Below are 17,069 nucleotides of genomic sequence, written 5' to 3'. Positions count from 1 at the left end.
ACTACTTTGTTCAGAAACCCCCCTTCCACAAAACTGTTCTAACATAGCGTTAGACACTGAAATATATGTAAAAGCACTGAGAAAGTGGAAGGACAGCTTAGATCCTATAGCAGTAGGACAGTGCTTTGGTGTTCTTTGGTTCCCTGGGTTAAGCCTTGGATGGATCTTACCTCAGCAGAATTTTGCCAACTTCCCAGTAAAGCCTCTATTTCTATAGGTGATTCACACTCCCATTGCACTGGTAACTCATGCACTGATGGCGTTGTCCCTCCCTGACGTATTGCAATGGCAGGTCTACCATGCTGGAAGCTAACATATTATTTCCAGTGGTTACCAAGCCATCAGCAGTTGGGTTTTTGTTTTGGGCTGGGTGTTTCTGTGGTCATCTATTGTTACATTTTCCTCAGATAATAATCCATCAGAGCACAGAACAGGTTATGAACTTAAAACAATGGCTAAAAAACTCTTAGTCAATGCAAATGCAACTAGTCTGGCAGCTCTTATGCTCTTTAAACCCTGCTAAACAATGCAAACCCAATCACCAATCCATGCTGTCAAACTCTGTTATAAGCAAGGGCAGGTATGACGAGCATTCTTTGTTGTTGTTAATTTTATGTCGTTAAGTTCATCCACAAAGGAGTATTTATCATTATTTGCTCAGGAGCCTGAACAACAAGCTCTGAGCCCAGGGTTGTTCTGCAAGCCCCGGGTCCAGCCCAGCCGTTTGCTGTAGGGACGATGTGACTAAATGTTACGTCACATGCCACTGTCCCAGCTCCTGCTTTGTTGGTCAATATTGCAAGCCCCAGTTCCACCAAGGACATAAACACATGACTAACTTGAAGCATATGCTTACCCCAGCAGCAAGCAATACACTTTCTGGTGTCAATCTCCCGAGAATTAATTTTGTGCTCAGTGCTGTATTTGAAGGAATTTGCAAGCAGGCAGATGCCCAAACATTGCCGATTAATGAACATGTACGCTGAAGGAATGCCAACAGGTCTTGCTTTGTGCTTTCAGACACCAAGAGACTTCAGAAGATGTCTTTAATATTTAAAATTTGACCCTTACTAAAACATTCAGAATTGTCAGGTGCTTGCAGGACTAAAATGCCCAGCTTTATTTAAAAAAAAATCATGGCATTTTATTAGGTGGAAAGTTCATTTTAACAATCCCTTCTCCAGCTCTTTTTCATTCAGCTGTAGACATCTGAGGTCTGGAGGATCCCTGTAACAGAGCTGGGACCCACACAGCCTTCAGCCAGCCCCACAGCGTGGAGTGGGATAATGGGGTTTGCCAGCAGCAGCCAGCTGTAGGCCGACTTTGCTACAGATTAAGCAGCTGGGGGTCAATCTTCCTGCAGAATATTGTTGGTTTATCTCATAATACCTTTTTGTCCTGCCCTTTTGTTCTTGGGAGAACAAAGGGTGAATCCTACATCAAAGGTTATGTGAGAGCACAGCGTCTGGAAACCTCAGCTCTGCACCACAGCTGGGGGAGAAGGAGGAGCCTGTGACAGCAGATAAATTAATAGCTTGTCTCAAAAAAACCCCAAAGCCTGCAGGTCAGTGGGAACCGTGAACCCAAAGCACTGCAAAAGCATCACAAAAGCAGATTTTCTCACACCCAGCTCACAGCAGCTGCAGCATTTCCACCGCTCTCCAGGCGGGATGATGCTCTGGAGGAGCAGCTCCGGCACGGAGCTCAAGTCCATCCTGGCAGAGTCCTGCCGGGGACAGAACTGCACAGAGCCAGCACATCCTGAGCTGTGAGCCCTCCCGCACTGGCTGCGCAGGGCAGCACATCACGCTGCTGCAGGGCTTTGCTTTTCCATTAATGCCTAGGAAGTGGTGACATGCACAGCTGCCTCTCTGCTTCTGTGTTAAAGGACATGTGTTTTTCCCCAAAGAGCAGCCAATGGCCGTGGGACACCCCAGGCTTGCTGGAGTCAGCCCCAGCACTGCCTTCCAGTTTAGCACCAAGTGCTCAGAGGAACAAACCCGTGGGCTGACACGTCGCTGTCACGCAGGGCTTGCAAGAAGAAAGGGATTACCTTGCATTCGCACCAGGCTGGGCATGAACTCCAGCAACAGTCTCTCTGCTCATTCCTGGTTATTGGTTGTGCACTTGCAGAAGAGCAGACTACTTCCCTTACTGCTTGTTGTGCAAGCCCTATTTATACAATAACCCATTTTCACCGAGATGACTGTGCATATCATGTGGAGATGCAATGTATTTAGCATTTTATCATGCGAGTACTAGGAGGTGCGGCATAAACTGGCTTTCTCACAGTGGTAAACTTGAAAGACCAGGATGATATCTGTGCAACGCTTAGAAGCAAGGAACTATTGTAACTTTCAGGCTGAGGATGAATAAACAATAATTATACGTATGCAGTAAAATTATCCTCATTAGATAAAGATGAGCACAGACAAAAATCAGATCCAACCATCATCCAAACCCAGCGTGTCCAGCTCTAAATCTGAATTTTCTGCTTTAAGCCCTAGCATTACTGCCACTTTCTGCAGCACGTCTGATGCGACAGGCTGAAAACATGCATCTTATACATGCCAGGACTGAGTTCTATTAAGAGCACAGGTAATTTGGGCCTATAATTAACTCCAGGGACAAATAATAGCGTTTATGAGTCAAATTCACCCGAAGGCAACCACAACAAAATGCTACTCAGCTGAGTCATTGGGAAAATTGGCAGGCGGGTTGGATTGTCTTCCAAACCCAGAGCCATTACGTTTCCTCCTCCAGCACGCCTTGTATGCTCAGGGTTTAGGAAGACGACCTGCATGCGAGTATCTGCAAATACACTGAATTACACTCCTCCCTGTGTCTTCCTTCAGCTTTCATGTCTCGTGAGCCACTTTGCTGGGCAGTGGGAAGGTGCAAAGCTGCCCTGGACTCGTGGGAGTTCACGGCGCAGCATCTCCGTGGGTATCACCTCCAGAGCTGGTGGTCCCTGGGAAGTCAGAGAGCCCGTTTCAACCCAGGCGGAGGGCTGTCTGCTCACCCATGCTTGAGGACAGACTTAAAAGATAATAGGGCATCAATAAAATACAGACAAAACTAAGGAAAAAAAAAAAGTCAAAAGCAGAAAAATCCTTTCTCTGTTTCCACAGCCCTTAATCCTGGAGATGTGTATTCCTGTATTAAACAGTTTGGGAGATGATTATGTAAGTGAAATCTCTGCAAATCTTTTAAAAAAAAATAAATAAACTGATTACTTCCCCACTCTCCCACTGGCTAACCTTTTGCAGATTTAACAGATAACCAAGAGCAAACAGAGGCCAAATAAATTGCTTAAAATTTCATTGCCCTCCCAGTCTCCCACAGTTGGTTTTCCAGCAGCTCCTTCGCAGGGCGATTGGGGACTGCCAACAGATGCACGAAGGAGCTGGAGCTGCCGACAAAGCCACGCGTGCGTATGTTTTAAGAAACATCTGCTGCAATTTAAGATATTAGGAGCCACATCGAGATGCCCAAACAGCTTGGAACAGATAAGCATGGGTGAAAGCAGAAAACCTGCTTGATGGGCACAGTGAGCTGCTTAGCTGTGGGAACCCATCCCTCCTGCTGGGAACCAGCCCCGGCAAGAGCCACCCAGAGGGCACAGTGCGAGATGTCCACGGCCACTTCCCCTCCCCTAAGGCAAGCGCAGGGGACTGCTACGGCACAGAAGTGCATCCTTACTCTGAGCAAAAGAGGCTCAAAATCTCAAGTCGAGTTCTGCTGACCTGCTCGCTTCACCCACTGCTTCCTCAGCAGCCGCTGAAGGACTTGCAGTTAATATAATAATTTGAGATGTTATATTCACCGGAAGAGCGGAGGTAAAAAGCAGTCCGTCATTAATAGCAAATAATTCTTCCACCAGTGTATTACTGTGTCAAAATTAGTCTCATCCCTGTCATTACAGCACTCTCACTATTCTGCTAAGGCAGTAACACTCCCCAGCTGCTGATGGATAAGGAATTAAACCATCATCTCTGACGCTAACGGAACGCGGGTACGTTGAGCAAATGACTCTGTTGATCTTCAGCCACCCACACGCAGTGCAAAGCCTTGGCGCCACCAGCCTTCTTGCCCATGACCGCGCTCTGCCTAAACCCACTCTCATTTCGGTGGTTCCTGGTGCACCTCAAGTTTCCAGACCTGTTTCTATTCGACAGGCAGAGGATGCTCTGGCACATTGCGCTGGATCTCCCAGGGGATGCGAGCAAAGGACCCCACTAATCCCATACCTCGGTTTCCACAACTCTGCCCTCTCTCATGACACCATCATTGCCCCACACAGCTTAAATCCAGCCAAGACAAAAACTGAACTCTGTCCTTCTCCTTTTGAATCCTCCAAGCCTCTCTAGAGAAAGCAAGGTTTTCCAGGGAGTGGCGAGGGGAGAGCTTTCAGGGAGAAACCGCTCATCCTCCCTGAGAAGGAGGAATCCTCTGGGGAAGGAAGACCTTAACTCAATATGTCCAACTGGAAAGGAAAGGGAAGATCTTGCTGTCCCTCTATGTCTTCATCCAAAGCTCTGTGCAGGACGTGATAAGCCGTAGGCAGCCCAGCACTGCGCGGCAGAGGTGAAGGAGCCCGTGCCACCCTACAGCCAAGGCTGGAGCTGCCCTGGTCCTCACTGGGGAAACACCTGCAGAAATCTGCTCCATGCCAGGATGCCCCACAGACCCAGCGCAGGCTAGGCTGCAGCCAGGTCTGCAGCTGGGAGCCACCAGCTTTGCTTTACTTCCCATTACAGCTCTAGCACATTCCCACCAGCGTACAGTTATCAGAGACCCTTGGCCACCTCGGTCTTCACCATGGGCTTTAAGCCTGGTTAGCTCAAAAGCAGTCCAGTTACAGTGCTGATGGGATCCCCCTTCCCAACATGAGATGACACCCCTTACCTGGCATCGTCATCGCGGGCTATAAGAAGGTGCATGTGGCTGGTGGCTGATGCTGTCCTCAGGATGTCCACAGCCCTGTGAGACAAGGACCGCAACACGTCAATGCCAGCTCGCAGTGATGCTCCACCGAGTTTGTCCAGCCATGTATCAAAGCTCACAGCAAACTGGGCAGAGACCCATAGCCTGGGCAAACCCCATCAGCAACGAAGTGACCTTTTTCGGCTGGATGCCTGTGGAACACCCCTGTTTCCTGCCCCGGCAGCAGGGCCAGAGGGCAGCCAAGTCGTAGCCTGATTTTCCCACTTCTGCAATAAATTAGAAGTCCCTGATAACAAAGCAGACCCAGAAGATGCAGGAGGTGGTGAGCAAATACCTCCCAGCACATCTCGTCCCTCGGGAAGTTTCCATCTTGGGGACGACCGCTTTCCAGTTCAAAATACACGCATCCTCGTGGGAGTCAGGCCAGCATGCTGGGAGCCAGACGCAGCCTCCCTGCAGCTGCAGAGATGTCCTCGGGGAACTCCTTCACCAAACCCAGCCAGCCTGGGGGCCTGGGAGCAGGAGAAGCTCCTTGTGCTGCTTCCCTAGGATCCATCCAGCCTAAGCATGCCATGCAGGAATGCAAGGCAGCCAGCGGGCTAGCACCACATTTAATGGAAAAGGGGTCCCCCAAAAGTGTGGCACTCCTCTGGATCAGTTAATTATTTCCTTGGCAGGGAGCTGAGGGGCTGGATTGCAGCTCCAGAGGGAATCCCACATGCAGAGCAACGCTGGCGGGCTTAGGCACTGGCTAATCTCTGGCGCTGGGAGCTGCAGGGCTTGCTGGGAAGCTGCAGCAGATGGAGTGGGGGTGCCAGGAGCTGTTAAAAAGTCAGCATTTGGGGGAAATGTCTGAATACCTCACAAATACAGTTCAGGTTCACTGGTCTATTTTTATATAGAAAATTTTTGTTTGATAGTTCCCAGGCTGGCTCTCAGGAACAGCTCTGGCTGCGTCAGAGCACAGACAGAGCGATGCCCTGGTGTCCCCTGTGCAACCTGCAACTTAAACCGCTTCACAGAATTATACAAAAGCAACAGGAATGCAAAATTTCCGTTTGGATATGGTACCTCTCGCTTGTAACCCCAATTAAGGAATCTCCATTGACCTCCAGGATCTGGTCTCCTGGCTGCAGGCGCCCTAGAAAAGAAAACTAATGGATAGAAACTGCAGAAAATACAGCTTGAAGGGACTGGGAGAGGTTGGGCAGTTCCTCCCTTTGCCCAGAGACAGGATGAAATATGCATAGGTCGTTCCTGAGATGCTCATCCAACCTGTTTTTCAAGACGTCCATAGATGAAGTTTCTGCAACCTCCCTGAACAATCGATGCCAACATCGCAGCACTTCCTCTGCTGTAGGAAGTTACGAAAGTAAATACCAAAAAATGCAATAAAGCTTTTACTTTTAATTCAGTTTGAGGTCAGGTAGAAAACCACGAGCGGCACTTCCACCTGTTCTGGATTTATTTTTCTTTATTAGATGGAAAATTGATGTTGTAATATTTGGGAAAAAAAAAAATCTTTTTGGCTTAAGTTATAAAAGGTGAACTCTGTAGACCCCTGCCTAATACCTACTTATTTGAAGATACTCAGGATGAAATCAGTGGCCTAGAGCAGAGCTGAATTTGCAAAAGGATCTCAGGTCATTTTGGGGCTACTGGCAGTCAGTGGCACATGGGAAAGGACAGGCAGCAAAGTGAAGTTCTTTGTGTAGCAGAGATGGATCTTGCTTTAAAGACACAAAGCAATCATATACATGCTGCAGAAGCCAAGACAAGGCTGCCGTTGGGTGTTACAATGATTGCCACAGTAAAAAAATACCCCCAACTGTTGGAAAATCTGGGAAGAACCACCTGAAATGTCTAATAAGGCAACGTATAAAATAAGAACACTGGATTTTGGCTTTTCTCAGACTTTTTGGTACTCTGCACCATATTTAACTCACCGTCTGCGTAAGCAACACCCCCCGGAAGGATCCTCTTGACATAAACTCCATATTCTTCTCCGGTGAGTTCCTTGATGCCACCGATGACCTTAATACCTGGAGGAAAAGAGGTGCCCATGACACAAAGGCAGAAAAATCGCAATTTCCACAGGCTGTCTTGGAAGGATGCAGCCTCGGGTACGGCTCCCAGGCACCCCGGCACCCCCTGACACCCCTGTTAAAAGCCATTTGTGGAAAGCCCCATGTATCCCCTGCACTACACAAGCAGCAGCAGAAGCAAGAGGATGCGGCTGCTGACACAACACAAAGGCTAAAGGCATCTGATAGCACCAGCTGTGGAGACAAGGCTCCTCAGAAAGGCATAGGCAAGGAGCGACCACCTTACCCAACCCCAAATTCATAGAATCATAGGCTGGTTTGGGTTGGAAGGGACCTTTAAAGGTCATCTAGTCGAACCCCCCTGCAATGAGCAGGGACATCTTCAACTAGATCAGGTTGCTCAGAGCCCCGTCCGACCTGACCTTGAATGTTCCCAGGGATGGGGCATCGACCACCTCTCTGGGCAACCTGTGCCAGTGTCTCATCACCCTCAGCGTAAAAAATTTCTACCTTATATCTAGTCTAAATCTACTGTCTTTTAGGACAAGGGGTAATGATTTTAAATTATCACAATGGGCCCTGCTAAAAAAATTTGTCCCCATCTTTCTTGTAAGCCCCCTTTGAGTACTGAAAGGCCACAATAAGGTCTCCCCAGGCTGAACAACCCCAACTCTCAGCCTGTCCTCATGGGAAAGTTCCAATCCTCTGATCATTTTTGTGGCCTCTGGTCCTGCTCCAGCAAGTCCAAGTTCATCACTGATGGGAAAGGATCTGATTCTGCTGTGGACGCCTCAGCCTGTGCTGATGTCTCTGATAAGATTTGGCATAGGAAACACTACTGGAGACAAGCGTTTCCCCCAGGAGACCCCCTTCGAGGTGCAACATCTGGACAAGCCCCAGGTTCCATACAGTGGTGAGAACATCCCCACTACAAGCTTGCCTGCCTGCTGGGCTCCAGCAGCATCTCCACTGCAGCCTTTGAAGCTGCCACCAATGGTAGAGCTGCACATCAGGAGCAGCCACTTTTTATCAGTGTTTGGACTGGGAGGAGCAGCCCAGAGGCAGGAGCCAGGGTGCAGAGACGACCTTTGCTGAGGCTCTGAAACGCCCTGTTGTGGCAGCGTGGGTCGGGTGCCCTGCAGCACCTTGGCAAAGGGCTCGTGCTCTGCACGACCACTTCTCCAGCCACAGGACCTGTCCCTGCTGGCATGCGTAAGCAGGCTGGCAGGAAAAGGCCCAAGAGACTTATTTGCCCAGGGCTCATTAAGTCCTGCTTGGAAGATCCAGGCTGTGGACAGAAGGATTAGAAAGCCCAGCTTTAATTAACAAATCTCTCCTGAGAGCCTCTGGTCGGGCATTTTGCTGCTCTGGACAGGAGGGAACGCTGAGGACAGGTGGCACTGCCAGCGTCAAGCCGGCTTCATCGTCTGGCTGCTGCCCTGGGGTGATGAGCTGCTCCGAGCCTTGGAGACGTCCTGGGATGCACAGAGTGACCCCGTGCAAGAAACTCCTCTGTCTAGGGGAGCAGAGCACAGCTTCTTCCCCCAGACACGAGACCCTCTTTCTGAAACAAGCAGGAGGGAAGAGGAGTGGACCCTGGATTGGGATTACTTGGGATAACAGTGCTACTTCCATCCCTAGTTCCCTTCCTTTTATAACTCAAGCTCTGCTCTAAGGACCCTCGCAGTTTTCAGCTACCTGTAGGGAAAGACCTTGTCTCTCAAGTCACCTTCACCTTAAAATTGTGATTAAACCCAGGTTATTACAATTTTTCATTTCATTCCTATATGCACCAATTGCCACTTCTCCCAAGCACAAAACCCCAGCCCTGTTTGAGTGCTGGAGTTTATTCCCTGGGCTTGATGCATTAACTATACAACACCCAGGTGTCTGTGAGGAGCCATTTTACCGATGGCACTTGGAACTCACAGCAGAACACCTCAGGAACAGGCACCAATGCTGTTGTCCATTGCATTTTTAAAGAAATTCCCTAAAATTGGAAACATTGCCCAAAAGAGGAATCTCTGAGGGGCACAAGCCTCACCAAGGCATGGAGGCAGGTCAGGCACCTGTAAACCAAAGCAAGGAAGAGATGCTGTAGCCCCAAAGCCCGTTGACAGAAGGTAAAACCTGTTCATCACCAAGGATGCTCAGCTGGAAAGCTTCTCAGCTGCCAACTGGGCTGGGGTGGCTGCTGGTGGGCTTTGCCACCAGCTGGCAGAGAGACCCTTGGGAGCAGGCTTGCATTTGGGATGGGTTTGGGAAGCCCCTGGCATGGGGGGGGGTCCTGCAGAGGCAAAGCCCCATCAGTTCCCCTGGATGGGGAGGACACTGGAAGTCCAGCTTAAGCCAAGGTGATGACTCAAGAAGTTGTCCTACATCTTTCTTCACACCAGAGCATGAAGTAGTTAGGAATGATAAAATGCATTAGACAAATCATGTAAAAATCTACATCTCAGAAGAGGCTCAACTGTAGCATCACCCGACGGGACCTGCTTGTGACAGGCTCCTCTGCTGAGGTATCACATCAATAATGACTCATTTCCCTTTTGTGTCCACAAATCAATTGTAGTAATGGCTTAATATAGCTGAAGTATCTACAAATCCTCCTTTATCCCCAACAATGTCAGGAGAAAATCCGATCTTGTTATTAAAATCAGTGATTACTCACAGTATTGCTCCCACACACACTCAAACTTTGACAAGGGGGAGGAAAAACCCCCTGACTTTTAACTCCCTTGTTGGCAAACCAGCTGGGTGCTGCCAGGCTCTGCCCGTGCTGCCCTCTCACCCATCACCTCACCATGAAGGCACTGCAGATGTCAGTCCTGCCCCCCAGGAGATGCACCGGGGAGTCCCCACCAGTGTGGGGGGGGAGGAGGAGGAAGAGGAGGAAGGGGTTACCCCTGCCAGGGCTCAGACCGAGCCTTGGGACAGCCCAGGACTCAGAGCAACAAACACAAATTATCAAAGATTGCGGTGGTAGCATTCCTGGGAGTCTTCATATTTTATAAACAATTACTTCAATCAAATTTATATTTGGGGCCCAGTGTAGGTAAATAACGGCTCTTTAATTATCACAGCATCAAAGTCCCAGTATAATGCTTATTAAGTCATACTTAGGGTCAGATAATCTAGCCTATTTTGGATCCCTCTATTTAATCTTTCCCTTCTGGCAAAGGTCCTGGACCTGATGCCCACATCCCCAGTATTTTCTCTTTTGCAGAATAAGTGTTTACGGGGAAATTCCAGGTGGGCATACAGGTTAGACTGACTGAGAGGGTGTTTTCTTTAGATTCTTAGCGATCCTATAAATTTCTTCAAGACCCTCGGGCTTCTCTGGTGCATCTAATCCTGCTCCCACTAATGCCAGTGTCACAGTTCTCAACTTCTCAGGCTATAATCTCACCTGCTCCCAGCTCTCTGTACCATGGGTCAAGGGGTGTCCTGGCTAATCTGGTTGTTTAGCCCAACTGTAATCATCTCCGGCGCATCCTGACCCCACCAGCCGCTGTTCGCGCTGCTGGCGGTCCGAATGGAGAGAGGCCACCCGCTTTGCGCCTAAGCTAGCAATGTTCAATTACATTCCCCTTAATCCCTCTGTTGATCTTGCAGCCCTGACCAGCTTTTTCTGTCTGGAGGAAGGGACAGATTGGAGGTGAATCACTTGCTGCCCTGTCCTAAGAAGATGAAGGTCAAGATAATGGGATCTCGGTGTTTCTGAGAAATGCTTCTTAATGAGCACTTCCCTTTGATGGCTATTCTTTAATTCAAAGTTCAGGTTTTAGGAGCTGCCAGGTAACCCCTTTGAACTTCTGCTGAGGTTCACATGTGGGTTTCCACCTCAAGCCACAGAGCAACAGACCCGGGGCCAAACGCTGACCTGCCACGCCGGCACTGAGCGGGCTGATGTTCCTCTAAAGAAAGTCTGCTGGAATAACACCCACATCTGAACATAAGAAACTCATGGAGGTACCTTTCCCCCCCCCCCCAAAAATACTCTGAGCAGCTACACCTATAGCAGACATGGGGCTCTTGAAAGCACCACTTGGTCCTCAGCAGAGAGGGATGATTTCTGGAGGACGACCAGTTGCCTTGGGTGTTTCAAGCTTCCCAAGAGAGGATGAAGAAAGCTGATGACAGCATTAGAAAATCCACATCATTATACCTTCCTGCAGCACATCACAAGACCCTGTAGAGGGTCTGCAAGACCCTGCAAAGACCCTCTGGCCACAGACTGGGGGAAAGGAGGAGTACTGGGACCCAGCAAAGTGGCTTGCAGTGGGCTGCAACATCTGTGCACTTCTTCAGAGGTCAGCGACAGCCCAGTCAGGCTTTTCTGGGTCTCGTCCTTTAACGAGCTAATCTAACCCAACAGCTAAAATCCCATCAACTCAACCAAATCCACCTCTGGAGATTAAAATATCATATTCACCAAGCAAAGACATTTCTCTGACCTCCCATGAACTTCCTGAACAGAAGACCGGGGGAAGAGTCAGCAAAGCCGTTCCTCCACGGCAGAAAGCCCTGTTACCCAGGAGCTGGAACCAGCCAATAATGAATCCATAATTAATCTCAGGTCTCAGGAAACCTAACGTTGTTTCTCTGGTGCGTTTGACTTCTCAGGAGGGGTCCCCAAATGGTCACCCAGGGACCTCACCGAGGGGCCCATAGCTGCTTTGCAGGATGATGGGCTGCACTCGCCATTAAAAATTATGGAGGAGACTACGTGGTGGACCCTAAGAAATCCTGATGCAGGATCACAGTTTTTTATAAAGTCCATGGAAGGGAACCAGTATTTATGCTGCTGGATACACAGAGGTCAGATGAGATGCTATGCTAGATCCTTTTGAGCTAAGTTTCATGAACCTGCGGCTCTTTCTCACGTTCTGGTGGCTATGACCATCTCCTTTCCCTTCTCTTCCATGCTTTGATGTTCAGAGCACTGTGGAAGGACGCCTGACTCACTCAGTGCTCATACCCTTACCCATGGGCCAAACTTTCCAAAAACCAACTCATACAGCCCAGTTCCCAGGAGAGCTGCAACACCCTGCATCGCCCGTCGGGGTGGCTTCCTGGGGGACCCTGCCTGCAGCAGGGCAGGGGCAGCTGGCAGGGGCAGGCAGCTGGGAAGTGCTTGGGATTTTATTTATTTTTTATTATTGTAGCTTTTTAAGTTTTTAATTTTTTTAATTTTAAATTTTAATTTAATAAATTCAGAAAATTGTAAAAAGCCTTTTTTTCCCCCTGTCCTGCTCAGGGGAGGGGCTCTGGCCCCAGGTCTCCTGCACAGCTCTCAGCACTGCAGCTGCTCACCATCAACCAGGAATTAGTTGGGGTTTTGACTTTATTTTAACTTCCCAGCCACAAAAGGTGCTATCAGATGCTCAGAACAGGCAGGCACAAGAACCAGAATTTCTGTGAGATATCAGACTTCACACAGGGAGGCACACCATGACGCAGGTGCTAGGGACTGGGGAGATGTTCGAGCTGCCCCAGCCCACCCTGATGTCCCCTGCAGAGGTTCAGTACTCACCCAGCCCATTTGCACAGTCGTAGAAATCAAAGCAATGCACGGTTCGATCCATCCCGTATGGTCCCATGAGTGTCCTGGGAGAAAGAAGAGAAGCATCTTTCTTTCACGGGCTAAAATAAATAGATGCACAGGTGCCCAGCCAACATGCACACAAGCACATCCTTCCCACTACCCCAGACGTTGTCCACGAAACGATGTAGACAAACAGGTTGAGGGACACGGCCCTGCATATTAAGCCTCCACTGGCAAAAATCAACCCCCTTCCACCCCCCTGAAGTTTATACAGATAAATGAGAGAATATGTGCAGGGCTGGACATCATCCTCCCCACCCAGCAAATCTGATGGACCTGTCTGTGATTCATTACCCCAGATTAACGGGGTTGGACAGCTGTCTAGCTCCCGGGAAATGAGATCAGAGCTCAGACCAATGTTCCGGGAATAAACCAGTTTCACAAATACAGACAGCCTGTAATGAAGACAGCTGGGCGCGATCCGCTCCCGAGGTTTTGTAATGCAGGCAGTCTCCATCCCTCTGACAGGGGGTCTGGAAAAAGGGGATGCAAGATCTGCCGAGCCGCTTCAAGTCCCTGCCCTGCGAGGTCAAGGGTGGGAGCTTCTTATCGCAAGCCAAAGCAGGTGCAAGAGCATCGTACACCTGCGTTTGCCCCGTGCCAAGTAATTCTCCCAACCACCCCACAGTCTTCCCCTAAACACCCTCTGGCAAGGTGGGTGTCCCAAATAAATGACACCAAAAGTGCCCAGCTCCACTCTGCCCTAGCTTGGGACCCTGGACTCCAAACCCAGGACCACCGGTGCTTCTCCTCTGTGGGTGGTCTGTGGTGGTCACCCCTGTGATGATGGGTGGCCATGAGGATGGGTGGACCTTGATCTGAGAAACCCAGAGCCAGGCATGCCAGGTGGGAAACCAGGGGTGAAGGGCTCCCAAAACACGCCAGTTCCCAGGATTTAAGTTGCAAGAGAAAAGGAGTTTCTGAATCAATATCGGATCCCAAATCTGGACACAGCTGAGGAAGGACAACACCGTGGGCACGACAGGCTCCTCCGAGTTCAGCGGGATGCAGGAGAGGAATAAACCTCAGGGACTTCTCTTTTCAGGCATCCAAAATACCTCTCAAAATATCAAGCTATTCTGCAAAGTCAGTAACACCCACCTCTAAGATTCAGACTGCAAGCTTTTTCTCCCCCTATTTTTAAATACCCCCCCTTGATATTCTTGCAATGTTTCATGTATTCAAGAGACTGGACAAAAAACTGGCCACATCTGGCTGTCAGAAAACAGAGGTTGAAGGTGCCCCAGGAAGCCAGAGCAGCCCTGGGCCCAGACTGCTTCAATTTACCATCCAGGATTTTGAGAGTATTTTGAGTAAATCGCTGAGGCAACTCCACCACGAGTAAACAGAAATAGCTCAAACCGGGCTGAAACACAACATAAGGACAGAGGTTTCGGTAAAGCAGATGCCTACTTGATATGATCAACTTTTATCCCCGATCCAATGCACGAACAGTGGAGCAGAAGTGAGCTTTGCTAACGCTAGAGATGCAAGAAACCCAACAACAGACACTAGTTACAATGGCCTCAGCTATTTCTGCTGCATGCGAGCCATCCCTGCCACCAAACCCTGGTCCTGGAGAAGCCACAGCAGACCACCCTTGGATCTCTAGAGTGAGGTGGCCACCGGGACCCCCAGGGCTGCCCCGTTCCCCCTCCCTGATTCCTGCCCCAGCTGCAGGGGGATTACCTGCTGATGATGATAGCTCCCTTGTAAAGGACAGAGACCGCAGGCATCTTGCTGGTGGCGGCAGCCCAGACCTGCCGGGTGCCAGCCACTCTGATTTGGCAGGAATCCGTTAAAACGATGGAAAAAAAAAAAAAAGAAAAAAAGGGGAGGTCGGAGGGGTCACGTGGTCTCCCCGTATGCATGTTAATTCCACCCAACATTAACACAGATCAGCTAAAAACATCTCCAACTTTAGATTAAAGCTTACGCAAGCCAACATGGCCCATCGCAAGTGCCTTCCTGAACAAGCTGGGAGGGAGATCCGCCAGCCCCCCCAGCAGGGCTGTCGCACTCATCATTAACACAGCAGGGTAATTATTTGGATGCATCCTACTGTGTGTCTTTGGGAACAGCCCCTCCAGGGATGGAGGACAGCATTCAGTGCAAGATGTGTGCTCACCATCCCTAAAGGCTTAAAAGCCGTAGCAAAGCTTTGGAAGTAATAACAGACTGTAGCACTTAAGGGTTTAGGTTTTTTTTTCTTTTAACATCTTTTCCAGCCCACAGCATTTTCTCCTCAATACAAAGCAAGTTCAGCTGTTCCACTATCTGTTGCAAGGTCAGAAATATGATTTGCCTTGAAACAGCATCTTCCACCCCTGTCTTGACACCCATCACCTTGCTGCAGAAGCACTGTGACCCCCATTTTGTGGGATGTGGGGCTGGAGGCATCAAATGAGATTATCCAAGGCTGGCCAGTGAGCAGGGACAGAGCTGGAGCAAGCCACCTCGGGGCTTGGCAGGAGCAGGGCTGTGATCTTGGTGGGCACGGTGTAAAATGAAGAGAAATTCCCAGGGAACATGCTCCCCTGGAGCTGCAGGCAGTGAGATGACACGGGTCCTGCATCCCTGCCAGCTCTGGGAGACAGCTAAGGTCACAGGTAGGCTCTTGGCCCTGACTTCATCAACGGTGTCTTCCTCGTGCTGTTCCCACAGCGTCTCTCTGCAAGCTCCTGGATGGACCCCATTAGTGGTAACAGACCTCGTTAGCTGAGCATCAGTGTACATCAGTCCAGCTCAGCTGGGGACCAGATACAGATGTGCTTGCTTGGGACAGCAAAGTCTTTGCCAAATATTTCCTTGAATCTGATGCTGTTGGATATTACTTTTCTCATGTGTGAACAACTATTAGCAAGAGCTTCCCCAATGGCCATGTGAAGCTTTGCTGGACAAGTGCAAGATGCTTTAAAACAATGACAAATCTGAAAAGTTTTCCTGCATTTTAATTGCTTTTTTTTAAAGTGACTTCCATTTGAGGGCATTCAGATGAAATATTAAAACCCCAAGCAGACTAGACCTTTAGGTAGCCAAAATGCTTCTAAAAACTCAATTCTTTTAGCTTCAAGATCAAAATTTGGATAAATACTGCCAACTAGACATCAAACGTAGCTGCATCAGGTGATACATTATGCGCACCCCACCAAAGCAAGGCATGCCCAGCACCTAGTCCGCATCCACATAAAGGCTTTGGCCAAATCAGGCTAAGCACGAGGAGTTGTACGTGGGGCCATTTCCCAGTCTGCTGCATGGCTGCAGCCTTCTCTGCACTGAGAGCCTCACAAAGGTACTTCTCGCAGCAACTCAACAGCAGGGAGATGCTCTTTCTCCTGTCATCCAGCAGACGATGTTCAGGGTACGGAGAGCTGAACATCATGCTCCATTAAGGCAGGAGGGTCCAAGCACCTGGCAATTCCCGTCCCACCACCAAAATTCAGCGTACAACCTTCCGAGGTCCTTTGAGACTCTGCTAATATAAATTAATTCACAGAAGTACCCCTTTGAGTCATGGGCCTTGGCTGGAACAAATCAGTGCTGCTGAAGGGAAGGCATAGCACAAGCGCTGGAGGCAATGTCAACAGGACAAGGTGACCTCTCTGACCAGCTTCAGAGGGGCTGCAGGAGAGCTCACTGGAGCCAGGCCAGCCCGGCCCAAAAAGTACAGGCAAATGGGAGAATTTCCCTGGCAATTCAGTAATTCATCCATATGGGTTTCTGCATCTCAGGGAACAATTTCCACACTCAGTGTTAAGCGGACATGTTTGTTTGGGGCTCAGCACCTTCAAAACCAAATCCCTCAGCAGCCAAACCATGGTCCCACCAACCATGGTCTGTCCAACTGCTGCCAGCAGTGCCCAGAGCGATGCTTGCCCTTCCCGTGTGCTGATGCTTCATACCGGCTGGGTGGGATGTTGCAATAAACCACATGTTTGTCTGCGAGGTGGTGAAGTAAATGAAAATCGAATCGAAGAGGCCCTCAGGGAAGAGGAGCAGGGCCAAGTTGATCTCCAAACTCTCAGAGCCTTGACTCCATCTTCCAAAACACAGGCTGACCCTGGCAAAAGCATCAGATGCTGATGCTGCTCCTGCCGATTAACACCTGTCTTATTTAGAGAAAGTTTCAGGAAAATAATTGCAGAAGTTTTTCAGTGTTTTAAACCTCAGGGTCACATTCAGGAAGGATTTATAGCCACATATAACCTGCCCAAGGGTTCCAGTCCTGCTCTGCATAACCGGTGTTGAAGGCAAACATCCCACTGGCAAAGGAGATAAGCCATATGCTCAAGCTCTTTACTGAGCGGGGACCTAGCTGAGCAACTTACTTACTTACAATAAATCTAGCTGGAAAGCCCAGGCTTCTTACCCCAGGGAACTGCCAGCAAGACCTGACATTTTTAAATAAATGGGTGAATGGAAGGAGCATGAATTAACACCACAGGGCTGGACAGCGTATAAACATGTGC

General features: G+C 49.4%; 1 protein-coding gene across 5 annotated transcripts in view; it reads right to left on the bottom strand.

The window, feature by feature from the left end:
* LOC128134850 (syntaxin-binding protein 4-like) overlaps nucleotides 1–17,069 on the bottom strand; it is a 47,529-nt gene that overhangs the window by 22,842 nt on the left and 7,618 nt on the right. For 4 of the 5 annotated variants that reach the window (XR_008232854.1, XM_052773037.1, XM_052773041.1 and 1 more), the window contains exons 2-5: nucleotides 12,529–12,602; nucleotides 6,894–6,989; nucleotides 6,019–6,088; nucleotides 4,909–4,983 (exon numbers count right to left, since the gene is read on the bottom strand). Coding sequence is in view for 4 of the 5 variants with exons in the window: in XM_052773037.1 (XP_052628997.1) it covers nucleotides 4,909–4,983; nucleotides 6,019–6,088; nucleotides 6,894–6,989; nucleotides 12,529–12,602 (315 nt within the window). In the remaining variant the exon portion in view is untranslated. Of the gene's footprint in view, nucleotides 1–4,908; nucleotides 4,984–6,018; nucleotides 6,089–6,893; nucleotides 6,990–12,528; nucleotides 12,603–14,289; nucleotides 14,413–17,069 lie in introns of those variants that run through there. The other variant, XM_052773039.1, reaches the window with a different exon arrangement.

Source organism: Harpia harpyja, chromosome 21 (assembly GCF_026419915.1).
Source record: "Harpia harpyja isolate bHarHar1 chromosome 21, bHarHar1 primary haplotype, whole genome shotgun sequence".
Taxonomy (NCBI): Eukaryota; Metazoa; Chordata; class Aves; order Accipitriformes; family Accipitridae; genus Harpia; species Harpia harpyja.
The sequence above is the reverse complement of the archived record's forward strand: the minus strand, read 5'-3'. Positions and strand labels throughout refer to the sequence as shown.